This window comes from Buteo buteo, chromosome 16, assembly GCF_964188355.1.
Source record: "Buteo buteo chromosome 16, bButBut1.hap1.1, whole genome shotgun sequence".
Lineage (NCBI taxonomy): Eukaryota > Metazoa > Chordata > Aves > Accipitriformes > Accipitridae > Buteo > Buteo buteo.
Window position 1 is genome coordinate 4,621,452 of NC_134186.1, and position 22,651 is coordinate 4,644,102.

General features: G+C 57.7%; 2 protein-coding genes across 10 annotated transcripts; both read left to right on the plus strand.

Moving 5' to 3' along the window:
• Window positions 1–327: 327 nt before the first annotated feature.
• Window positions 328–15,463, plus strand: ZDHHC18 (zDHHC palmitoyltransferase 18). Of its 9 annotated transcripts, none has more exons than XR_012653113.1 (11): window positions 329–653; window positions 3,201–3,361; window positions 5,286–5,435; window positions 5,579–5,683; window positions 6,835–6,972; window positions 7,467–7,515; window positions 7,974–8,076; window positions 9,597–9,706; window positions 11,022–11,121; window positions 13,599–13,691; window positions 14,627–14,766. XR_012653113.1 is itself a non-coding variant. In XM_075047551.1 (11 exons), the coding sequence occupies exons 4-11, from the start codon at window positions 5,291–5,293 to the stop codon at window positions 15,035–15,037; spliced, it is 1,161 nt and encodes a 386-aa protein (XP_074903652.1). In that variant the 5' UTR covers window positions 527–653; window positions 1,212–1,303; window positions 3,201–3,361; window positions 5,286–5,290; the 3' UTR covers window positions 15,038–15,463. The 9 variants fall into 9 exon arrangements, 7 of the variants coding, with proteins under 7 accessions (XP_074903649.1, XP_074903651.1, XP_074903654.1 ...); XM_075047551.1 differs by lacking the exon at window positions 13,599–13,691 and adding an exon at window positions 1,212–1,303 and having other exon boundaries at window positions 527–653; window positions 14,627–15,463; XM_075047548.1 differs by lacking the exon at window positions 13,599–13,691 and having other exon boundaries at window positions 328–653; window positions 14,627–15,463.
• A 3,100-nt stretch (window positions 15,464–18,563) lies between these two features.
• SFN (stratifin) lies at window positions 18,564–19,817 on the plus strand. The gene has a single exon (XM_075048731.1). The coding sequence runs from the start codon at window positions 18,627–18,629 to the stop codon at window positions 19,365–19,367; it is 741 nt and encodes a 246-aa protein (XP_074904832.1). The 5' UTR covers window positions 18,564–18,626; the 3' UTR covers window positions 19,368–19,817.
• Window positions 19,818–22,651: the final 2,834 nt, after the last annotated feature.

Consider the following 22,651-nt stretch of genomic DNA (forward strand, 5'->3'; position numbering starts at 1 on the left):
CAGCCTTCCGTGATCCGCTCGGCCCGTTCCTTCTCCTCCCAAGCGCTCACCGCCCCCCTGAGCGGCCGTGGGGCAGAGACGGGACGGCTCCGGTTGCTCCTCCCGGTGCTTCCACTCGGCGCTTTGCGGACCGGGGAGCGCGGCAGTCGCCGTCCGACCCCACGCCCCGTCCCCAATAAACACCTCGAGTCCGCCGGGCCGGGCGGTTCTCCTCCCGGTCGGGGCTCTCCCGGGACGAAGCCGCTTCTCCTCCGGCAGGAACCGGCGGGGACGGTTCCCGGCGCGGCCCGCAGGGGGCGCGGCGGGGAGGGACCGGGGCTGGGCGGGGCCGGGGCGGGGCGGACACGTCCACCGGGCGAGCGGCGCGGCGGGGCCGGGACCGGGCGCTGCGGCGCCATGAAGGACTGCGAGTACCGGCAGATCCCGCCGGGGGTAGCGGGGCCGGGACCGGGTACGGTTGTTTCGTCACCTCCGTTATCTACCGGGCCGGAGCGGGCCGGGCCGGCCCGTCGTCCCCGGCGGAAGTGGGAGGTGTTCCCGGGCCGTAACCGGTTCTACTGCGGCGGTCGCCTCATGCTGGCTCGGCACAGCGGAGTCTTCGCTCTCACCCTCGGCCTCATCCTGGCCACCAGCGGCCTCTTCTTCGCCTTCGAGTGAGTCCGGGCTGCCGGGCCGGGGGGGGCTCCGGGCACCGCCCCGGGGTCTGCGGGGCTTTGGGGCGTCCGTGTCCCCCCGCGCTGGGGCCCCGGGACCGGCCACCCCACCAAAAAAAAAAGGGTTTAGGTCCCCTTCCCTGCTGGGGTGAAGCCGCGTGGGGTCTGGCCCTCGGATCAACCCCACTGGGGGCTCCGAGCAGCTCTTGTCCCCCTCCTTTAAGCCCCCTCCTTTTGGGGGGGAGCCGTGGGTTAGCTGGCATCCCACCCACGCCCTCGGGGGTTGGGGGGGGCACCTCTCTGCCCTGCCATGGGACTCCCGATATCTCTCCCTTCTCCCCCCCCCCCAAGCCATTCCCCTGCTGCACAGCCCCCAGACCCACTTTGCAGGCAGTCCCTGCTTCCCCTTTGCCTGTCCCCAGGTGTGTTCGTGCGGGGGTGGGCAGGGGTGGCCCTGCAGCTTGTTTGCTCAGTCTGGCCCTGGGAAGGGGGTTAACATCCTCCCAGGATGCCCCCCTGGTCTCTAAATACCCCCACCCATCTCCCTTCCTGCTACAGAGGAGAGAACTGGTCCAGAATTGCAGCCAGGAAACCCCCAAGACTGGTGGACTTGGTCCCTAGAGGCAGCAGGACCAGTGTTTCTGTTCAAGGTGCTCAATAAATGGTGAAATCCTTTGGGGTCCCACCTTGAGGGTCTGCGCTGGAGCTCTGTCCCCATTGTGCAGCAGTGTCTGAGGAAGAGGGAGCTGCATCTATCCCAGTCCCCTTTCCTTTTGGAAAGCTGGGCCGGGGAAGCTCCCCATTCCTGTGCCCCGCGGGAAAGGAGAGCCAAGAGCACCCCGTTACGTCCTGCGCTGCCCGGAGGAGCTGGGGAAGGAGCGCCGTTGCTTATTGACACCTCTGAGGGATTCTGCTCTCCTGCCTCCGCATTTCTGTCTCAGGAGGGAAGGGAGCTTGTTTTTCCTGCCACTGTATGAAGCCGGGGGGGGGGCCGGGGGGAGGTGTTTGTCTGTCTTTGGATCATGGCGTTATCTCTGGGAGTCTCAGAGTAAAGCTGTCCAAGCCTGCTGGCAGGGAGATGAAGGTATTTGATCGGATTAGAGGTTCTGAGAAGTCAGATGAGCTGAAAGGGGCAGGCAGCTGTGGGAGGCAGTAACGGCATCCCGACGCGAAAACTCCCTTCTTACTGTCGTCTGTGCCTCTTTGACAGCTTTCTCTGCTGTATCTGAAACTAATGGGTAGCTCTAGCACAGTAACTGCTTTGTATGGGGCCAAGCAGAGGACATCTGCTCTCCTCTCCCTTCTTGCCTAGTCACTCTTGCTTGCTTGAAGATGCCCTGGGGCTTTCCAAGTTGTTATTTTAGCAGTGTGCTTCTGTTTGCATCGGTTACGGTTTGCTGAAGGTATAGCAAATACATCTTGCCTGTGTCTACAGTTCACTTTTTTTTTTTTTTTTTTTTTTCTCCAAATGCGATTTCTTGTTGCCTGATGGGGAAAAGCGGGCTCCAGAGATTCCCCTGGAAAAGGGGTGGCAACAAAGCTCACACCTCTCATTTCAGAGACCTTTCTGTCCCTCTGTCAGGGAGGTGACGGAGGGGCTCGGCAGCAGTGTTGGTCTTGGGCTGAAGGGGTTTTGTTGCTTGGTGGCTGCTTTGTTCTGGACAGCTGAGCTTGGGAGTTGAAACAAAAGTTGCTTAATCCTCTCAAACTGCCTCGCAGCGTTACTGAGACTTAGCGCTGCCCGCAGACATCAGGGCTCAAGCAGCTTGCCTGTCTGCGCTCGACTCTGGTACTTATCAGTGCTTATAATAGCAAATCCCTCTGCAGAGCGGGGGACAAGAGGGGTCGCCGGCACTGTGCCGTGCAAAGAGCTGTGTTCCTCGGCTGTCTTCACCTGTCGTGCTGCGAGTAACAGAGCTGCCCCGATGTGGACCGCGATCACGCCACTCCCCATCTGTGGAAAAACAGCCCCAGGTCGTAGTACGGCAAACCCAGGAGCGGGCATCGTCTGCTTAGATGCCTGGTGGCTTGTCACAGGGGTGTCAGTGCTGAAAGGCATCCTCATCCAAACATCTGGCACGCCATGAAGGCCACACGAGTCGTCCAGAGATGGCAAAGCTGTGTTGAATCGAAGCCAAGTTCCCTCTCAGCTTCGCGTGTTGGGACCAAATGGGATCACATTCATGCCGATTTTGATCCCTGCTTAAGTTTGGGGTGTTTCTCCGTGTGTTCTTGATGCTGCTGTTGTAGAGGGTGACCGAGCTTTGGGGCAGCTGACAGGTTTTTGAAACGCAGTTCTGGGACGTCAGAAAGACAAAGAGGTTGTGTACAGGGGCTCGTACTGCCGTCTCTGTGCCGAAGACCCTGTCTTCCCAGTGCCACTCCAGTGTTCTCTGGGCTGGCTCTTGCTGTTCCAGAGGTGTCTGCAAAGCAGCAGCGCTTCAGCTCGCTACCCTGTGATAATTCATAGTGTGTAGTGTCACAGCCGAGAGCCAGTTCTATAGTGATGGTTGGTAACAATGCAATTTTTTTTTTTTCTTTTAACAGCTGCCCCTTCCTTGCCAGTCACCTCACCTTGGCCATCCCCATCATTGCAGCCGTCCTCTTCTTCTTTGTCATCAGCTGCCTGCTCCAGACAAGCTTCAGAGACCCGGGTATCCTGCCCAGAGCCACCCCAAGTGAGGCCGCAGACCTGGAAAAGCGGATTGGTGAGACTTCTGTTCCCTCTCCTGTGTTTGGTCCAGTGCATGCTTCTGTGTGCGTGCGTGCACGTGTGTTTCAGGCTCAGTGAGTCTCCTTTTGGTCTTTACTCCTCACCAGTTGTCCAGGGGGAGAAAAGGTCAGAGTATCAGATTGTGAGGCTAGAGACTGTCTTATGAGTCCTGGTAAGAGACTGTTGCAACAAGCTCCTCTAGCAGAGCAGGCAGTGCTTCAGAGAGAGGATCTGCAGAGAAGCAGAGGTGGTTTTCCTTTCTGTTCAGTCCCATCGCTTTCCCAGGCAAAGCCTTGTACAGTGGGTCGTGGCTGTACCTGTTCCTGCCCTCAGGACGATGCCTGAGTGGGCAGTGGCCCCGTGCAGAGCTCAGGGGAGGGAGAGCTTGCGACATCGGTGTCCTAAACATGAATACCGTTAGGGACTGTGTAGCAGCGGCTGGGAGAGCACAAAGTCCCCCTTCAGAATCACGCTGCCAGGCTCTTGAAGACAGAGCCGAGAGTGTTTGTGCTGCTCCGTAACGGTGCGTTAGTTACTTTGAATGTTGTCCAAACTCAGAGGAATCGGACCCTGTGTGTTCTTCTGCAAAATATGGGCAGTGAGGACATAGGATAATTAATTTAAGCATGAATGCTTTTTAAGATTATGATTTGCCATTGAGCCTGCTGTGCCGCAAGGTTTTCTTTATTGTAATGGTTTCTAACAGTATGCTAATGTTTGTCCCCATCTAAAAACTGCTCTGTCACGCTGTTTTGGTGGTGGCCAAGAAGGTGTACGCATCAAGGATCTGGGGACCTTGTTGATGTGAGGCGTAGTAACAAATGCTTTAGCAAAGCTGATGCAAGACAGCTTGAATCTGCCTCGCTGAAGATGGTTGCAAGGCAGTAATTCTACCTCTGACGAAAAAAATGGTTTTAAAATACCCTCAGAGTGGTTATCTGTGTTTCTATTTATAAGTGCCTGAAGCAGTAATCTGGTTGCAGATGCTGCCTGATGCGCCAGCTGTTGCTGTTAATATAATCCACTTCTTACCCTCTTAACACGCTCACTGTTACATCTCTATTCTCAAAGACTTCCTCAGAGTTGGAAAGGTGCTCTTATAAGAGTGACTAAAATAAAGGAATAACCCCCAAAATTGCAAACGTGATACAGAGCTTTTCCAGCTCACGCTTTTGCTGAGCGGAGAAAGAGCCAGTCCCCAGTGAACAATGAAGTGCCAGCACGCACAGGTGTGACTTGCAGCATCCCTAAAAATCCTCAATCTCGACCTTGAGGAGGAGGATTCCTCTTGTGCTACTAACATTCACATGTCAAATTTCAATGAAATCTGCCTGGAGCACTTGAGACCTGCTCGCTGTCCTCCCCCGCTGTGATGGAAATGAGTCCCTTGAGCCTGGCAGTGCTGCTGGCTCCAGCTGCGGGTTGGCAAGTTCTGTGCTGGCAGCGGTGGGGGATGCTTCTGCTGAGGTTACCCTGATTTCTGTAACTTGGATGCTTACAGCAGAGGAGGAACCACGTGTACGTTGACAGATGATGTTGCCTCCTTGTGCTGTGATCTGTTGGACTTGCAGAGATGAGTCGGTGTTACTGGGCACGTTAACACTGCTGCTTTTACGCTCACTATTTATAAATTGCTTTAAGTTCTTAAAGCATTGGGCAGATATTACTTCCTCTTGGCATCCCAGCAGCATTGTCATTGAACAGACAAGGAAAGGACATAAATAATGCTGCGAGGAGCTGACTGGAGTTCCTGGCTGCCCACCCCGCAACAAATCCTGTATGCTGAGCTGCCTCTTAGCTTTTGCTGAAAATCAGGAGAGCACGTGCCAATCCCTTACCCTGCCAGGAAGCAGCTCAGGGTGATACGGGGGCTTGGGTTTCACCTGCAGCAATTTGACTGTCTCTCCTTGCCCTTGCAGACAGCATGGGTACCTCTACCTATCGCCCACCAGCCCGCACGATGGAAGTGGTCATAAACAAGTATGTGGTGAAACTCAAGTACTGCTACACCTGCAAAATGTTCCGCCCTCCACGCACCTCTCACTGCAGTGTCTGCGACAACTGTGTCGGTAAGCCCAGAACGTGGAAAGGTGCTGATACCTCGGGGTGGGGGTGTGTGTTTTGTGTTCCTGGACAGATTGCTTTTGCTTCTCGTAAAGGATTATAAAGCGAGATACTGACTGGTCTTTCTTCTTCCCATTTAAAATGAAAGCAACGCCAGCGCAGTGGCTCAGGTCCAAGACTCTGTATCTCTGCTTTCCCCGGTTCTGGGAGGACGGTACTGTGAAATGCAGTGAAGGCCTCCGCCAGACACGAGGTTTGCTGCAGGCTCCTTGTTGTCCGTGGCCTTGCTGTCGGCAGGCTGGTAGAGACACCACCGTAGATGCTGGCTGAGGTCTTCTATGTCCTCTCCCTGTGCCCTCAGAGTGTGGTGGGGCAGGAGGGAACGAACAAAGACCTGAAGAAAAGCCTCTGATGGCTCCACGCAGTCAGGCGCAGGCGTGGGGCAGCTGCAGGGGGGTGGGCAGGGAGGTTCCCAGCGTAGCCTGGCTGCACCGGAGCAACTCGAACTGGCAACAGGGTGGCATGTGATGTAGGGGCATGCCCGGAGAGTTTACTCCTCATGCGGCTGCTCCTGGTCGTGCATCGTGTGGATGTGGAGGCTGTGCTTTATGCTGTCTGCCAGGGCAGCCTGAGGAGCGACAGTCACAGGACCCCAAGGCTCTGGTTAAGAGAAGTTTGGGAGTTACTGAGCGTTCTGTGTTCAGGGATAGCCGTGGGTGGTTGTGACTCCTCCTTACGCTGGAATGGCTCTCTGGAAAGCAGCCGTGGCTGGAGCAGTGTTTGAAGAGGAGCCATCTGGGGGGGCGGGCATGCGCCTGCTTTGTGGGCGATGGGTTTTTGTTTGCACTGGTGTCCCCCGCAGAATGGTTACCGCAGTCCTGTTAGTCTGAAATGCAGCTCTTTCATTAGAAGGCAGTCGGGAGCGTTTCCAGATATATTGCACCTGCCCTGGGTTCCCAGGCAGTTTCTGTGGTTTTATAGGCATATCTTTATAACTTTGAAAATTATTTTCTGCCCTGAAGAAGGCGGGTGAAGCTGACATGCAGAAAGGGAGCAGCGACGCTGTGTGCGCACGCACACACCCAGTGCTGCTAGGTACTGGAAAAACTGCCACGCTTTCCCTGCCCTCTTTCAGTTTTAGTAATGGTAGATGTCACAAGGCTTATATTTCTGCAGGGTTTGGCGAAAGGAATAGTTTGGCCTTTGATGGTAAAAAAGGGCATGTGAGCAGGTGGCAGTGCTCTGTTGAAACTTCTTGCTAACGTACTGCTGCAGAGGGGTTGTGGTCTCAGGGTGGTGGGTGGAAGCTGGATTTGTAGCCCCTGTTTTTTGGGGGCTCAGCAGAGTTTGCTCTGGTGTGGGATGCAAGGCGGCAGGAGTCCTCACCGTGTCCCTTTGTTTCAGAGAGGTTTGATCACCACTGCCCCTGGGTGGGCAACTGCGTGGGGAAGCGCAACTATCGCTACTTCTATGCCTTCATCCTCTCCCTCTCCTTCCTGACAGCCTTCATCTTCGCCTGTGTCGTCACCCACCTGACTCTGCGTAAGTACCGCGGGTACTAACAGCGATGCGTGCCGTGCTCCCGGCCACAAATGACTTGAGGCAGCACTGGGTCACTGTTCCTGTGGGACAGAGTGTGGGAAGGGTCTGGTTGGTTTACACCGGGCTTTTCAGTGCAGGTGGCCTGAATAAACGGGGTCTCAGACGGCAGGGAACCACAGATCCACCCTGCACGGGGCTGCAGAGAGACCTTGAGAGCTGGTGACTGGGTTATCCCCTCCAGAGCAAATGAGCTGGTGGGTGTATTTGCTCTTAACCTGGCGGGGAAGGTGACTTGCCTGTCAGCCCGAAATCTCCCGGAGCTGTGTCTGCACACTGACATTTCTGCAAAGTTACAGACTGCAGATGTTTCTCAGGCAGCCAGGCAGATCCATATGGCCCACAGGGAGGTGACTGCCTGCTGGGGAGTGTAGCGTTGGCTGGAGATGCAGGGCTGCCTGATGCAGTGTTGTTCCTTGTCCTATTTTGCTTTGCAGGCTCTCAGAGAGATGGATTTCTTGCCACTCTGAAGACAACACCTGCAAGATATCCTTCTGATGCCATCAGCTGCTCAGGCTGTCGAGCACTGGTGCAGTGACACTAACCATGTAACAGAGAGGTTCAATGAGCTCTTCCTAGGGTCGCCCTGGTGTACTTTCCACAACTTAATTTAATCCCCTAGCTACCTGGTTGGGTCAGGCAGGCATCCCTTCATCTGTAGACCGATAACGTCACAAAGTTGGGAAGACCTTTAGTTGACCACCAGGGACTAAGGGTGGGTGACAAACTTGTTTCCCAGGTTGCAAGTTTACATGGAAAGGGAAGCGGCTGGAGCAGGCTGTGCCTTGGTGGATGCCTGCAGAATGGTATGGGGAATGGGAAGCTTGTTGGGATGTTTTTGTGGCCCAGTGTGTGTGGTTGCAGCATGCACCTCCCAAAACATTCCTCTGCCTCTCCTTGCAGGATGATTTTGTTCTCTGAGACTTCCTTGACTTTTGTTTCACTGTGCTGGAGCTGGTGATTTGTTTTTTCTCAGTCTGGTCTATTTTGGGCCTCTCAGGTTTTCACACTTATTTAGTTGCTTCCAACCTGACGACAAACGAAGATGTAAGTACCTGGACGCTTGTCCTTCTGCAGGGCCGGCCCTGGTGCTTCCTAAGTAGAGGTGAGGTTTTCAGGAGATACTTGGCTGCCTGCCTCAGTGCAGTATCTCAGTAAGGCATGCTGCCTGCATTGCCTGTGATAATCCATCGCAAAGCAAAGGGCCCGTGCCCAAGGCATTTAGGCTGTAGTTTCAGGTAGCTGAGTGGGAGGAAAGCAGCGTGCAGCAGCAGGGGACTGTGCAACACGTGTTGCTTGGCAGTGTCAGGCTATGGGGGTCACGCGCTGCAGTGTTAGAAAGGTCATGTGTTTGTTTTTTCCAGTCTGTATGTGGCCTCACTTAAAATTAGGAGTTCCGAGATTAAAAAAGGAAGGCTGTCCCCAGAGATTTATTTGGGTGTTAGCCTGGGACATGGGTGATCTTAATTCAGCATCCCGCATAACCACAAATTTCCTCTGAGATCCTGGGCAAGTCCCTTTGTCTCTATCAGTTCCTCATGTCTAATAGGCAAATAATGTACAGACATCTGATGAGATTTACGTCAAAGTCTGGGCTGCTTGCAGACTCCAAGGGCCAAATGAGTACCCTGAGCAGGGCAGATTGTATGGAAAAGCAGGATCTGTCGGATCCTCAGAAGGAATCAAAATTCATCCTTCTGGCCAGAAGTACCTGTTATCCTTGCTGGAAGCTTCCAGCACTGCACAAGGCATGTTTGCATCCCCCCTTTTTTTTTTTTTCTTCCCCACTTTTTCCCCTCTCCACCTCTCTGTTACGTTCAGAGGTGTTGGCAGAACTGCACAAGGCCACGTAAGTGAAGCTAATGGAGGTCGCACCCCAGTACTGAGAGCACCAGGTCCAAAGCACGTGGCCCGTTGCCTCTCTGGTTGCATTGCCCACGTTGCCAGCCTTATGCTGCAACTGGGGAGAGGAAGTAAAAACAAAAGGAGGAAACGTAATGGTAAATGGTTCACTGCAGCCAGGGGCCTGAGGCCAGGTATAGCATCTGCCCACTCGTGTGTGCCTATGCTTGATGTGACCGGGGTTTCAAAATCAGAGTCCCAGTGGCAGCTGCTCAGGGTGGGGGCAGATGAGATTGTTTCCTCCTGTTGCAGCATGGCCTGGGAATCCCCTTGCTGTTTGTTCAGCCTGAGGAGCCCAGGAGGTGCCATGAGGTAGAGCCCTGCTCTGATGAGCTTTCAGCCTAGGAGAGGATGAGGGGAGGAGGAGGAGGCTGGCATTGAAGATGGTGATACTGACAAGTTGCCATGCAGCACGGGGAGGGCACAGCTTTGGAGCTTTCTCGCTGCGAGGCTGAACCTTGGCAGAGGCAGGAGCAGCATATTGCTCTCTCTTCTGGCTGCCTTTCTGCAGCTGTCCAGCTTGTTAAAGCAAAGAGAGGGAGGACGTTTGCAGTTAGACAAGCCTTCTACTTCTTCAGTAAGGATTTAAACCAAGTCTATTATCGTGAAATTATCTGTTATCACATCTTTCCTGTCTTAATCTGCCTGTATCCTTTCCCTTTCAGATCAAAGGGTCCTGGTCGAATAAGAGGGGTTCAGAGTTTGCCAATCCCTACAGCCATAAAAGTATCCTCACAAACTGCTGTGCAGTACTGTGTGGACCATTCCATCCCAGGTAAGAGCTTTTGACCTCCATGGCATTGGGAATTGCATCCTGCTCTGTGGGAGGAGCCTTGGAAAGGACAGATTTATCACAAATCAGGGGAGACTGTGTCAGCACAAACACATCTACTTCAATGATGATGAGAAAACAGTTTCCCAGTCTCTGCATAGAAAGGCTGGAGATATGGATAAGTAAGAGATACAGCTGTTGCTTCTCCTGTGTTTGAGCCCGATGAGTTTGGGTCGCTTGTAATTGTTTCATGGAGTTTGCAGATAAGACACATCCTGCGATTCAATAAGGGGAGGGTAATGGCACCAAAGGGCTTGGCAACAGATGGTAAATACCAGTAGTGGCACTACTTCTTAGCACCGTTTTTCCTCCTGTACTCTGAGGATTGAGCATCGTGGCACAGCTGGCAGAGATCCGCACCAGGCAGCGCGGAGAGCCTGGGTTTTACCAACACTTAGATTACCTGAAACGCTCAGTAGCCTCCTACCAAATGCTCTTACCTGAGTTAACCAGAACTGACGTTAAAACAAGGGCAAAGGTGGGCAGTTTGCTGCAGATGTAAGGAAGCTTTAGGCCTGAAGCATGGGTACCTGCAGCACGGGATCATCGCTGCTTTGTCACAAGAGGGTGCAATTGGGCAGAGTCAGGCCGGCGTCCCCATGCGCTGTGCAGCAGGAGCTGAGGACCTCCACACTGACTCGGAGCTCTCAGCCTGTCCTAGGGCATGTGGGGATCCTTGAGACAAGTTTATTCAGTGGATCCAGTCTGGATTTGTGTGGAGCGTCTCAGAGGTGCTAACTCAGTGTAACGCAACAGCCGGGGAGGGTGTCCTGAGGCTGTGGAGCTAGAGTCAAAGTATGTTTTACGCTTATATCTGGCCCTGCTCTCTGAAGTGCCCCCAAGCTTTTGGTTGGATTCGGAGGTGCTGAAATGCCAGTGCTGCCATTCAGAGATGGCAGATCTGCAGATTCAGGGAGCCAAGCTGTTTGCTGGGAGGCTGTGGAGAGAATAGTGTTTTACTCCCAGTTCTTTCCTCATTCATGTTGTTTTCCTGTTGTGAAGACCTTTCGCCAGTTCCCGTTTGGGTTTGTGGTGACCCAAATCTTTAACTGCCTAAAAGCTGTTTGGTGGCTTGTGTGATAAGTCTGTGGTTTGTCTAATGGGCAGGAAGCTGTGTTATCCAGCGTGCTCCTGCCGATGCTTTGTTTGGCAGTTCCCACGAGGAGAACCCTCTCTGTGGCTTGTGAGCTCCTGCCTTCACGGAGTCTTCATTTCCTGAACTCCTCTCCCCTTGCACCCTTCCCTTTCTGTTTTCCAGTTTGATAGACAGAAGAGGATTTATCCAGCCAGATGTCGGGACCCCGGCCAGTCCTAAGAGCGAAATCCCTTCCTTTGGAGCCAAAACTGACACCAGCATGGTAGGAGGCATTCCCTAGCAGTGCTGTGATGTAGCCCAGTGCCTGCTGTGCCTGCACCTCGCTCCAGCCAGTACCTTCCCCTCTTACCATCTCCCCAGCCTCAGGCAGGACAGCCCTGTGATGCAGAGCTGCCAAAGACTCGGTCGAGCCATATGTTGCCTTTCTTTTTTTTTTTTTTTTTTTTAAGTTTATTTATTATTTTTTGTTTCACTGTGATGTGGCCTGTCTGGACTTTGGACTGAGAGAGCCCAACAGCATGCAAGACCCTCAGATTTGTGCAGAAAGCAGGGGGTTCCTGCTGCACCTGGGAAGCAAATAGGTCTGGGGAGCCACCAGACCTTCTGAGTCCGGAGCGTCTGCTCCCGGGGATCACTGTTTCCTGCCAGGAGTAATGAGGTGGGCTGATGATGGGAGCTGGGGACTGGCAAAGGGTTCCTGCTCTGAGCTGGGCTGTCACAGCTCATCTTCTGGGCTGGTGGAGGCATAAGTTCCCTGGTATCCCTGTTATCTTCATGAACATGTCCTGCTCCCCTGTGCTGACGTGGAAGGACTGTTCTGTCTCTTAACGGCTGGGTTCTCACCTTGACCGCTGCCGGAGTGGCTTTTCTTTTCCAGAAGTGATTGTGCCTCGGTAATTTGGGGCTCTTTAGCTGGGAGGACTCTGGCTCCCAGCAGATGTGGAAGAAGCTAGCTAGATGTCCCAGCTGCTGTTGATCCTATTTTCTGGCTGGTCACTGAGGAGGTGCTGAAGAACTCTATGTTTTGGCCCTGCCAGTCAGTAAGACAGTGTTTTGCAGCAAGGACACGAGTTAGGATGACCCTTCTTTTAACAGGGAAGAAGAAACATGCAGTGTTCTGTGGCTCTTGTCATGAGATGCTGGTTGGCAAGGCTACAGTTGAAAGATTTGGGACCCTTAGCTTGCCAGGAAGGCCTGGTTATGTCCTGTCTGTACGAGACCAAAAGGCAACAGAAAAGTGCCTGAATTCCTGAGGGTCATACCCTTTTGAGGTGGAGTTTCACAGAGGAAGCAGTGAAATGGGTGCTGATCTCTGATAACCTCACGTTGTGCTCTTGGTTTGGGTTTCTGGCCAGCAGACGAGAGCAGGGCTGTCCCCAGCGCCTCAGGAGCAATTCCCGTGTGCTTGGGCTCATCCACGAGCATCGCTCCATGCCTGCGGAGGCATGGGAGAGCTGGGCTGGGCAGCCAGCTCTGCGTCGCTGACACTGGAGTGTGTGTAGGGGAGAGTCACAGACCTTGTTAGCAATACTTGAATCGTGTTATTAAAAGCTGCTGGATATTTTTGCACAATTTGTAGATTATTTTTTTGTCTATGTAGAACGTTTTATATTTGGCGCAGGTAGCGTTGTGCATGTTAGCACCAGGGCAGAGGCTTGCAGCGTTTTGTGTCGAGCTGCCTGGTTAGGTTTCCGTGGGTCAGACGCATGTATCTCAACCTCAGGCAGAGGCAGCACATTTCTGGGGGCAGCCTGTCCCCTCTGAATTCACCAGCGTCGTGCTTCGCACACTGTGAATGACCGCGCCAGCCCGTGCGCGGCTTCGAGGCACGCCGGGCGATGGCGGAGGCACAAGGTTCCCCCGGCCTTACGTTTCTGGCTGGCTGCACAGAGATCTCGGTGCTGCTTTGCTGTGGCCACCAGCTCTACCTTCCCCTCTGCAAAGAGCCAAGGTGAGAGCACGGGCGACGGTTGCTGAATTTCTACCGGATCCCGGCAGATGGCCCTCACCACCCGGGGAGGCTCCCGGTGATGCTCTGCCAGCCGCCCCAATCCTGCACCTTCGTGCCATCTCACGGGCCGGGTGCTTTAGCGTGTTGCATCCAGAGAGGCCACCCTGCCCTTCCCTCCCCGCTTCTCCTGCAGGGATGTCCCCAGCGGGGCTTGTCCGTGGCAGGCGTGGGGCCAGGGCGAGCCGAGCTGTGCGGAGCGGGTCTGGTGCTGGGGAGTGAGGAGCGGTGCGGGGGCTGTTCCCAGGGGCCAAACTCCTTCCTGTTTTTATTTAAACCGGTTTCCTTTGTTACTCAACATAATAAAGTTTTATTTTTAAAGAGTTAATTGCTTGGATTATTATTTTATTCTTTTTAAGAGAGAAGAGGGCAGGTGTCTCTGTGTTTAACAGCTGTCAGGTGGCGGTTGGACTCTTTATGAGTTCCAGGCCTTGCCTGGAATCTGTTATAACCTCCTGCAGGATGGGGCTACGAGGGATCCTTAGCAGCAATTGGTGCTGCCGTGACTCTTGCTGGAGCGAAGGGATTTTTCTGTCCCATGACTCCAGGCTGGGAGGATCTCACCTGCTCGCTGGTCCCCTTCCTGCAGAAGCTGTCACCTCAGCATCCTTTCCCCACCTACCTCGTTCGGTCCAGGGCTGTGCCGGGAGCTGTGGTCCCCCCGTCCAACCGAGCCTGCTCCGGCTGTACCGGCAGGTGTTGAGGTGCATAATCTCTGGTGTCTTCCCCAGGAGGATGCCTGCCAGGATTTTGCCATTTCCTGCACAGCCTGACGGGATTTGCCCCCTCCTTGGACGTTAGCCCTGCTTTCTGAGGGTTAGCTGGTAAGAAAGCGCTTTCTTCTCCCTGTCATCCACTCGACCGACCCATCTCATCTCCACTGCATGACCAGCTCTGTCCACGGAGCCCATCACCCTCCAGTTGTGTAGACATCTGTTTGCCTTGTGGCCCATCCATCCCACCAGTATCCCACTGGCATCCTGCCGGCGTGAGGGTTGTGCCATCTCGGTGCAGGGCTGCGTGGCAGAGGGGTTGCCCACAGCCTCGGTGAGAAGGAAAGGATGGTTTCCTCCAGCTTTGTGCTGGGGCTTGGTACGAGATGGAGCCACCCGGTCTGCGTGGTGCGTGCATGCATGGTGGTGCTTGGAAAACTGGGTGGCTGAGGGTTGGTTCGGGCTCCAGGCAGAGGGTTCATGAAGCCCGGGGCTTGCTGGATGGCACGCCGTGGTGGTTTGTGCTCGGTGGAGCTGCCATGATGGGATGGGAGGGAACGCCCAACTGATGCAGAGATTTAGCATTCGGAGCGAGCTGTGGCCCAAAGAGAGGAGGGGGGGCCTGGAACAGATTTCTAATCCCAGCTCTGACCTGCTCTGTAGTTCAGGCAATTCCTCCCCTCCCTCCCTTGCTGCCTGTTTTCATCTCTGTAACACCAGGTTCCTCCTCCGGCGTGCCCATGGCCACAGTAAGTTCCTTCCAAAGCACGTTGTGACGAAGCCCTGCTTCACTTGTGGGCTGCAGAGCTGCCCCTCTCCCTCACCCCACGAGCTCCTGCCTGCTCGAGCAGCGATGGAGGAAGGCTGCCCCTTTCTCCCTGCCTGTGGCTGCCAGCGCTCTCCTCCAACCTGGACTTTCTCCCCTTTCTGCCACCAAGCCTGGGTGCTCCTCTCTGCTCCCTGCTGCTCCTCGCTCGTGTATTTCTGGCACTAACCCTCTCTTTCTCTTCCTCCCCTCTCCTCTCCCTCACACCGGGTCGATCCAGTATCAAGAGCCCTGGCATCCCGCAGCCCTCTGCCTCCCGTGGAGCATCCTGCGGGGAGCCAAGACACCGCGGGCAGCATCCGAGACTACAGCCATGACCACCACGAGTGCCTCTGCTCGCCAGGGCTACATGGCTGCGCCTTCCTCCCTCCCACCACAAGAGAGGGTGGAAAGCGGCTGTGCACAAGGAAAAGCTTTTCCAACCCCTCTCTGGGAGCCGGGACGGCCATCCTGCAGGTTCAAAGCTCAAAGCCATACAGCCGTCCCATCCGAGTGCAATAACTGGAGTTCCTGCTGTCCCCTGCCACTGGATGGACTCATGCAACCAAGCCGAGGCTGCCAGTGGCTCCCCGTAACCACCAGCTTTACCCCCAGTGAAGGTGTCTCCCCTCCCGCAGATGCTGGAAGATAGCGGTTAGCATTCCAGCGGGCTTTCGAAAGGAGCGGGCTTCACGCCAGAGCGGTTACAGCCCAGCCGGTGGCATTACACGCCCAGCCCCACCAAGCCCCACTCTGAGCCGCATCCGTGTGCCGGAGGACTCACCTCTCCGGATGGGAGTTAGTACGTGGTCAGGGTTTACCCTTGCAAACCCCCCCTGGCCAGCTCCCACCTTCTTGTTTCACCTTAGCGCAGCTCTAGTTTTAGGGAAAGGGGTTCAAGCCCTGCAGCACCTCGACCAGCCGGCATTGCCGGAGGCTGCAGCGCAGGCTGGGCTGGGAGCCGGCGCTGCGGAGCTGTGCAGCCGGGCCTGTCCCCCAGCCCAGCGTAGAGCCCAGTAGACTTCACCATCTATTTATGCCTTGTACTTTTGTAACGAAATAAAAGTTTCTCCTATTTCCTGTACGCCAGCGTCTGGCTGCTGCTCTGCCAGTGGAGGGGAGCTGCTCCCTGCAGCTCGTGCCCGGGCACGCCGGTGCTGCGCGGGGTGGGGAAGCCAAGCAGAGCCACAGAGGGCTGGCACCCCTCTGCCATCGGCCGTGCCGGCCGCGGGACTGGGATCCAGGAGCTCCCTAAATTTGGCTGTGGCACTAGCCGTGGCCTTGAGGCAAGTCGCAGCCTTCCGTGGCTCCGCACCCTCCTGTACGGCGGGGAGGGCACCAGCCTTGCCGCTGGGACCGGGGAAGGAGTGATGGGCAGTGCCTGTGGGACTCGGGGTGCGGTGAGCCCCCCCGGCAAAATTCGTCCCCCACTGAAGTGGCGGGAGCTGGCAGTGTCCCCACAGCCAGGGGAGGCGCAGGGCTGGATGGGTGAGGATGGGGGTGGCCGGGTGGGCTGTGAGCATCCTTCCAGTGCCGCTGGGAACGGCCACCAGCATCCTCTGCCTCCTGCCTGCCGTCGCGGAGCCGCTCGAGTGCCCAGCCCATGCCTGCCCGCAGCATCGCCAGCTCAGCTCACGGGACTGGAGAGGTGCGCTGACCTGGGCAGCGTCCCCTGGGGCTGGGGCTTAACTGGGTATCCCTCTCTCCGGGGCGATGCACCTTCTGGTGTTGTTCTTTGGCATTCGGGGCACCCGTGGGTGCTCTGCAGGGGGATGCTGCAGCCGAGTTCACCCGCAGCCTCTGCGCGGCGATCTGGGGCTCTTTCCCTTCACCCACCCGCTGATTTTCACGAAACCGGTAGAGCAGAATGTTTTTGCAGCCTCCTCTCAGCCCATTGTAACTAAAATTTGGCAGCAGCTCAGCCCCTTTGGCAGGGGCTGCCGGCAGACGCCTGAGCCGAGGTCGAGCCATCGCACACCCCATCTGAGCGTCCCCTCCTGCCGTGGGGGGGTCCTGCCAGGGGCTGGGAGGCTCCCCACGGAATCCTCTCGGAGCAGAACTGACACGGGATTAAACAGCCCAAACGCAGCCGGGCTGGTGGAGGATCAGTCTGAGATTTTTTGAAGCCAGGTCTGGCGGCAAGTGATTTGCCGGGGCTGGGGGCTGCAGACCCTTTGCTGCTCAAAGAGGTGTGAGCTCAGGCTATCTCCCACCCGGGGACTGCTGCCTCGCGTTTTTGCACGGGAGCGAGGTGGTTTTTAGAGGGCAGGGTACATCGGGCTGCCCGTTTGACCCCCAGTCCCTATTTGGGGGCTTTCGTGCTTGGTTGAAGCTCTTAGAGGGTCTCTATGGGTCTGCCTCCCTCCCCAAAACACCTCGTCTGCTGGGCGGAGGGTGAGAGACGGGCAGCGGTCTCCTAGGTGGCCATTCCTTCGGGAAGTGCCTTTTCCCAGCTGCGTAACCTGCTCCCAAAGTGGATCACGCTCACCTGGGGAAGGAGCTCTTAATTGCCGGCGCGGCACCGCACGTGGTGCGGTTCTGGGGTGGGACACGGAGGGGCTGCAGGGAGGCTGGCGGAGCTGGACACCCTCGTGCTGCTACCGCATGTGAGCCCCTCGATGGGCCGGGGTACCCCAGACCCACCATGTGCCCGGAGGTTTGGCCGGGAGGGGGTAAGCAGCCCCGAATCCCCCTCGCCAGGGCAGGGAGGGAGCGGTGTGGAGGCTGGGGGTGTTTTTCTGGGCTGCAAAGGGCTGGGAAAAGCATCCACGGATCTTTCTCGTGTCGTCTGTCCCCAGCATCCTCCATCGCCCTGTCTATGCGGGAGCTGAGCAAGACGGAGTTGGGGGGGGGGAATGACAGGGATGGGGTGGCACCGGGGGCTGTTTACAGGGATGAGTAAAGCAGCGAGTCACACTGATTAAAAAAAAAATATTAAAAAAATTAAAAAAAAACCCAAACCCTTTTTGCCTTGGCCCAATGCCGCCAGGCACCGGCCCCACCCTGCCCTTCCCGCACGGTTCCCGCACGGCAGATAAGGCCGGGGATTGGCACAAGCTGCGAGGCCGAGGCTTCGCCAGCACGGCCAGCAGCCGCCAGCACCCGGCGTGTGGCAACAAGCTTAAGCAGGATGAGAGTGAAACTGCAGCGCAACGCGAAGCAGAGATCCTAATCGGGGCGGCGCGTTTCCATCGGCGGCCCAGCACCTACGGCGAGTTTGTGTCAAAAAAAATTTAAAAATTAAAAAAAAAAAACACCAGCAAACAACAAAACGACCCCCAAAACTCTTCCAGTTATAGCTTGAGAGATGAGAAAAGTCCCCGGCGATGGGGAAATGGAGCCCTGGGCTGGAGGTGAGCAGTGGAGGAGCCCCGAGTTCGATGGGGCTGGGGGGGGGGTCTCCCTGCTGCCGGCTGGATCCGGGCTCGCAGCACCGGTGGCTGCCCCACCGCGGGACATTTTGGGAGGGGGTCGGTCCCGTCCCGCTGCGCGGCGGCTCAAAGGCACGGGGCGATTGCACCCTGCTTTGGGGCGGTCCCTCCCGCGGCGCTTGGGCGAGTTGCTGAGCCTCTCTGCCTCGGTTTCCCCACCTGTGGGAATAAATACCTGCCCGTCAAGCCCTCGCAATTACTAGCGAGTTAATCACCATATAAAAACGACAGTGATACGATTTTTTTTTTTGGGGGGGGGTGGGGAGGAAACCGTTTTTACGACCGGACACACCCCATGGCCCATTTCTCCAGGGGGGGGTGGGAAGAGCTGAACACTGCTGCATCTCTGCGTAACACCCCCCCCCCCCCGAAACGATAACCCACCGGCTGTCCCCCCCCCTTCCAAGCACTTTTAGCAGCGGGACGGGCGTTCCCTCCGTCCCGGAGTGGGTGTTGGCTGGGGGAGACCCCCAGGGCATCCATGGGTGCTGCACCCACCGCCAAGCCCTCCCCAAGGACCCATGGGGAAGGCAGGGCGTTGGCCACCCCCCTCCTTCGCCCCTTCCCCAGCACCCGCCGCCCGCGGGCGATGATTCACCGCAATTTTCCTTTTAAGGCCGGGCTCGACGGGGAGGAAGCAGAGGAGGAGGAGGAGGACACTCCTTCGACCTTCGCTGGCTCCTCCTGCTCTCGCTCGAGGCTCCGACGCTCAGCCAAAAACGAATCCCGGCGGCGGGGCTCGGCAGAGGCTCCGACGGCTCCCGGCCCCGCTCCTCGCCCAAGCGTCTGCCCCGCGCCCGCGTCCCAGCCATGGCAAGAAACCACCAAGTGCAGAAGGCCAAGCTGGCCGAGCAGGCTGAGCGCTACGAGGACATGGCGGACTTCATGAAGGCGGTGGTGGAACACGGGGACGAGTTGTCCAACGAGGAACGCAACCTCCTCTCCGTCGCCTACAAGAACGTGGTGGGGTGCCAGCGCTCGGCGTGGAGGGTCATCTCCAGCATCGAGCACAAAACCGAAGAGGGGGATGACAAAGCGCAGCTGGTGAACGAGTATCGGGAGAAGGTGGAAAGGGAGCTGAATGGCGTCTGCAAGAACGTCCTGGCCTTGCTGGACAAGTATCTCATCAAGAAGGCGAGCGACGCTGAGAGCAAGGTCTTCTACCTGAAGATGAAGGGCGACTACTTCCGATACCTGGCCGAGGTGGCCACCGGGGACGACCGCAAGAAGACGATAGACAACGCCCAGGAAGCCTACCAAGAGGCCATGGACATCAGCAAAAAGGAGATGCAGCCCACGAACCCCATCCGCCTGGGGCTGGCGCTCAACTTCTCCGTCTTCCACTACGAGATCGCCAACGCCCCCGACCAGGCCATCTCCCTGGCCAAGACCACCTTCGATGAGGCCATGGGGGACCTGCACACGCTCAGCGAAGACTCCTACAAGGACAGCACCCTCATCATGCAGCTGCTCAGGGACAACCTCACGCTATGGACAGCCGAGTGCGCCGGAGAAGACGGCGGCGAGGCTGGCGAAGAGCCCAAGAACTGAACGGCCCCCGTGGAGCTGGGGACCGGCCCCCACCTGCCCCCCCCTCCAGTCCCTTTGGCATCTCTTCATGGTTGTTTTTTTTTTGGTTTGGTTTTTTTTGGTTTTTTTTGGTTTAGTTTTTTGCGGGGGGGCGGGGGGAAGGCATCTCAGCTCCCCCACGGCCCCCCCCAGCCTGGATGCCAGGAGTGGGGGTGGCTTTGGCATGGCTCCCCCCCCTTCCCTCTCCCCCATCCTCTGCTCTGGGGAGGGGGAAAGGAGGGAAGGGGGGTGCCTCTGTCCCAGCGCTGCCAGCACCCCACTATTTAACATTTTGGCTGGGGGGGGGCCCAGCCTAGCATGTGCCTGCTCCAAACCCCCAGAGGGCTGGAGCCACGACGGGAGGAGGTGAGGGGCCAGGATGGGGCAAGAGGGGGGGGGTCCGGGCAGCCTCGCCATCCCGGGGCGGGGGGGGTCGCGTATTGCCAAAGCCTCTGTGCGTCTCCAATAAACCATCTCCTGCACGCCTGCCTCTGGTCTGCCTCATCTCTCCCCTGCGCACGTGTCCGGGCAGCTCCTTGCCGCCGCCGGGCACCCGCTTCGCCTTCCACCCGGGGAGCGGTTGGGTCCCCTGGGATCTGCAGCACCGGTTTGGCTGCTCCCGAACCCCCCCCCCCCCAAAATCCTGTGATGGGGTCTCGGGGTGCCCGGCGAGCCCCGTCCCTCGGCGGCTGCCCGTGGAAGGGCTCATAGGGTGGGCTCTGCCTCCACGGGGCGAGGGTTTTGGCAGCCCCACGGGGAGTGAGCTGCAGTGATTTCCAGCACTGGCTGCTCCACGGGGCGCACCGAGGTCCCCGACCCTGCTGTGGGGTGTCCCACCCCCTTGGTGCAAACCCACCGTGCCCCAAAACCTGTCACCGAGGCCCTTGTGCAGGTCCCCTCCACCAGCTCTCCTCTTTGCCCAAGGGCTGGGGTACGGGGGGGGGGGGTGTCCCCCCCTAAAGGAGCATTGGCAGCCACATGGGGACAACCCTGGGGTGTCATCAGGGTGGGGACGTCCCCGTCGAGGTCCTGACGTGCTGGAGCGGGCGAAAGCTCAGCACTTCTGGCCTTGGCGTCCGGCCACGGCGAAGGGTGCAGCTCACCGAGCGCAGCCCCCCTCCTCCCTCCGCCGCCAGCACGAGTTTCAACATGAAAAAATAATTACAATAAAATACAGTCATGGCACCCTGGGCTATGAGCTCATCAGATCAAGCGCAGCAGGGCTGGGCAGGAGCCGGCCTTTGATGGGAAACGCCGGGATGCCGGGAGGAAACGTGCCATGACTCAGGACGTGCCGCCCCGGTTCAGTGGGGTCCCCAACTGGGGACGTGGGGGACATGCCAGCCCTGAGCCCCGGCATGGCCAAAACCCAGCTCCTGGGGTGCCAGGAGCTCCTGGGCTTTGGGGAAACTGAGGCACAACCAGGGAAGTGACCCCTGCCCCCCCCCGTTGTGTGCAGGGATTACGGGGCACCCAGTGTAAAGCCCACGGGGCTGCTGCTCCCTGTGCAGGGACCGGCCTGGGATGTAATGAGGTTTGCCAGGGCTCTGCCGTGGGAAAGCGCTGGCTGCTGTGGGAGGTTTAGCTGCGCAAACCAGAACCTGTTCGCCCTGGATGGGACACGTCACCTGGAGCAGAGCTGGGCGCAGAGCCCAGCCGCGGCATTAACCCCTGCGAGACCCCCCCCTGCCCCCAGCCCCTCACCCACCCCTTCCCAGTCCCCAGCCCCATCAGGGCATCTTGTAGAAGCAAACGTGGTTGCCGCCTTGGCCCTGCCAAGGACTGGGTCAGCGGCCCCAGCAGGTTGCAATTTGCTCGGCAGGTCCCAGCTGAATTGGGGGGGCCCCCGGCGGTGTTGGGGAGACCAGCCGGTTCCTGGGGGGGGAGGCCAGCGAGGGGCCCCGACGCTTGGCCTCCACCCGGCCTCGAGCGCTCCCAGCCTGGGAGCCAGCCCCAGACCTGTAATTAGCCAAACTGGGGCTGGCCGACGTGAAAAACGAGCCAAGGGCTCTCGCTGGCCCTTGACCCGGCAGTCTGGGGACACGAGCAGCCTGGGCTGGTTAAACTGGGGGGGGGTAGCTATTTGGGAGCTGGGAGGTGCTGGTGCAGGGGGTTAACCAGGGGTGGCCATCCGACCCTGCTGCTTTTTGGGGCCCATGGGTGGCAGGAGGACAACGGGGCTCCCGCTGGCCTCCCAGGAGTTAACCGATTTTGACAGCGCCCAAAATTGCAGAGTGGCTGGGCCGTGTAGGAGGACAATGCTCCCCGGCCTCCCAGCCGGTCCAGCAGCTTTTTGGGGCTGGGAGGGAGGCCCTGGGCCCCGCAACACCTCCCGTGAGAGGATTGTGCTGCTGGGGAGCGCAGGGTGTTCCCTGGGGTCCTCCTGCCCCCCCCCCCCCCAATTTCACATAGGGTGCTGGGACCCAGACAGAGGGGACCAGGGAGACATTGGGACCCTGGTCCTCATCCTCGTCCCATGGCTGGGGCGACACTCTCAGCATCCCTGACACCGCGCGCAAGAAGGGGTGCACAGCAAAACTTTCAAATATATGTGTTTTAGTAGCTTTAACACCAGTAAAGCAAAGGGACACTGGTGCCCTGGGGCCAGTGTCCCCCACCCTGGAGCCACCCTCCCAGCAAGGCACTGGGAGCAGGGTCCGGGTACAACCCCATGCACAGGGGCTGCCCCCCCATAGCTAGTAGCCATGGGGCTAAGGCTACTGAAACAGGTCTCTGAGGGCAAGTGGGGGGGGATGATGCCCCTGGCCACGCTGCCTGCAAAAGGCTCTGCCAGTCCTGAGTGGGGCTGGCGGGCTGCAGGACCCACAGCCAGGTTTGTCCCTTGTCCCCAGCTCTCACAACCTCCCCGCAGAGATTTGTCCCCCGGGGCCAGGGCTGGCCGGCTCCTGGCTGCCTGGCAGGGCCAGTTGAGGCTGAGTCGTGGCACCCAAGGGAGACGGTGCTGGCTAGCTGTCACCATTTGTCCCAGGGGTGGTGATGGGCAGCCTCCTGCCAGGCAGGTACTGGGGTGTGCCAGGCCTGCCCTGGGTGCCTGGTCTGGGGGCTTTTTAGTTTTTGGAGAGGCTTTTCATACCCCCTCAGAGAGCACCACTTGATGGGGAAACTCACAGCCTTTGAGCAGGAGCCCTGTGATGGAGCCGACATCCCGCAGCCTCTCCTGGGGCAGATGCTCCTGGGGTCATGCTGACCCCATCCTCTGGCTTTTAGCCCACCGTCTTGTCTGTCCTGCAGCCCTGGGGACAATC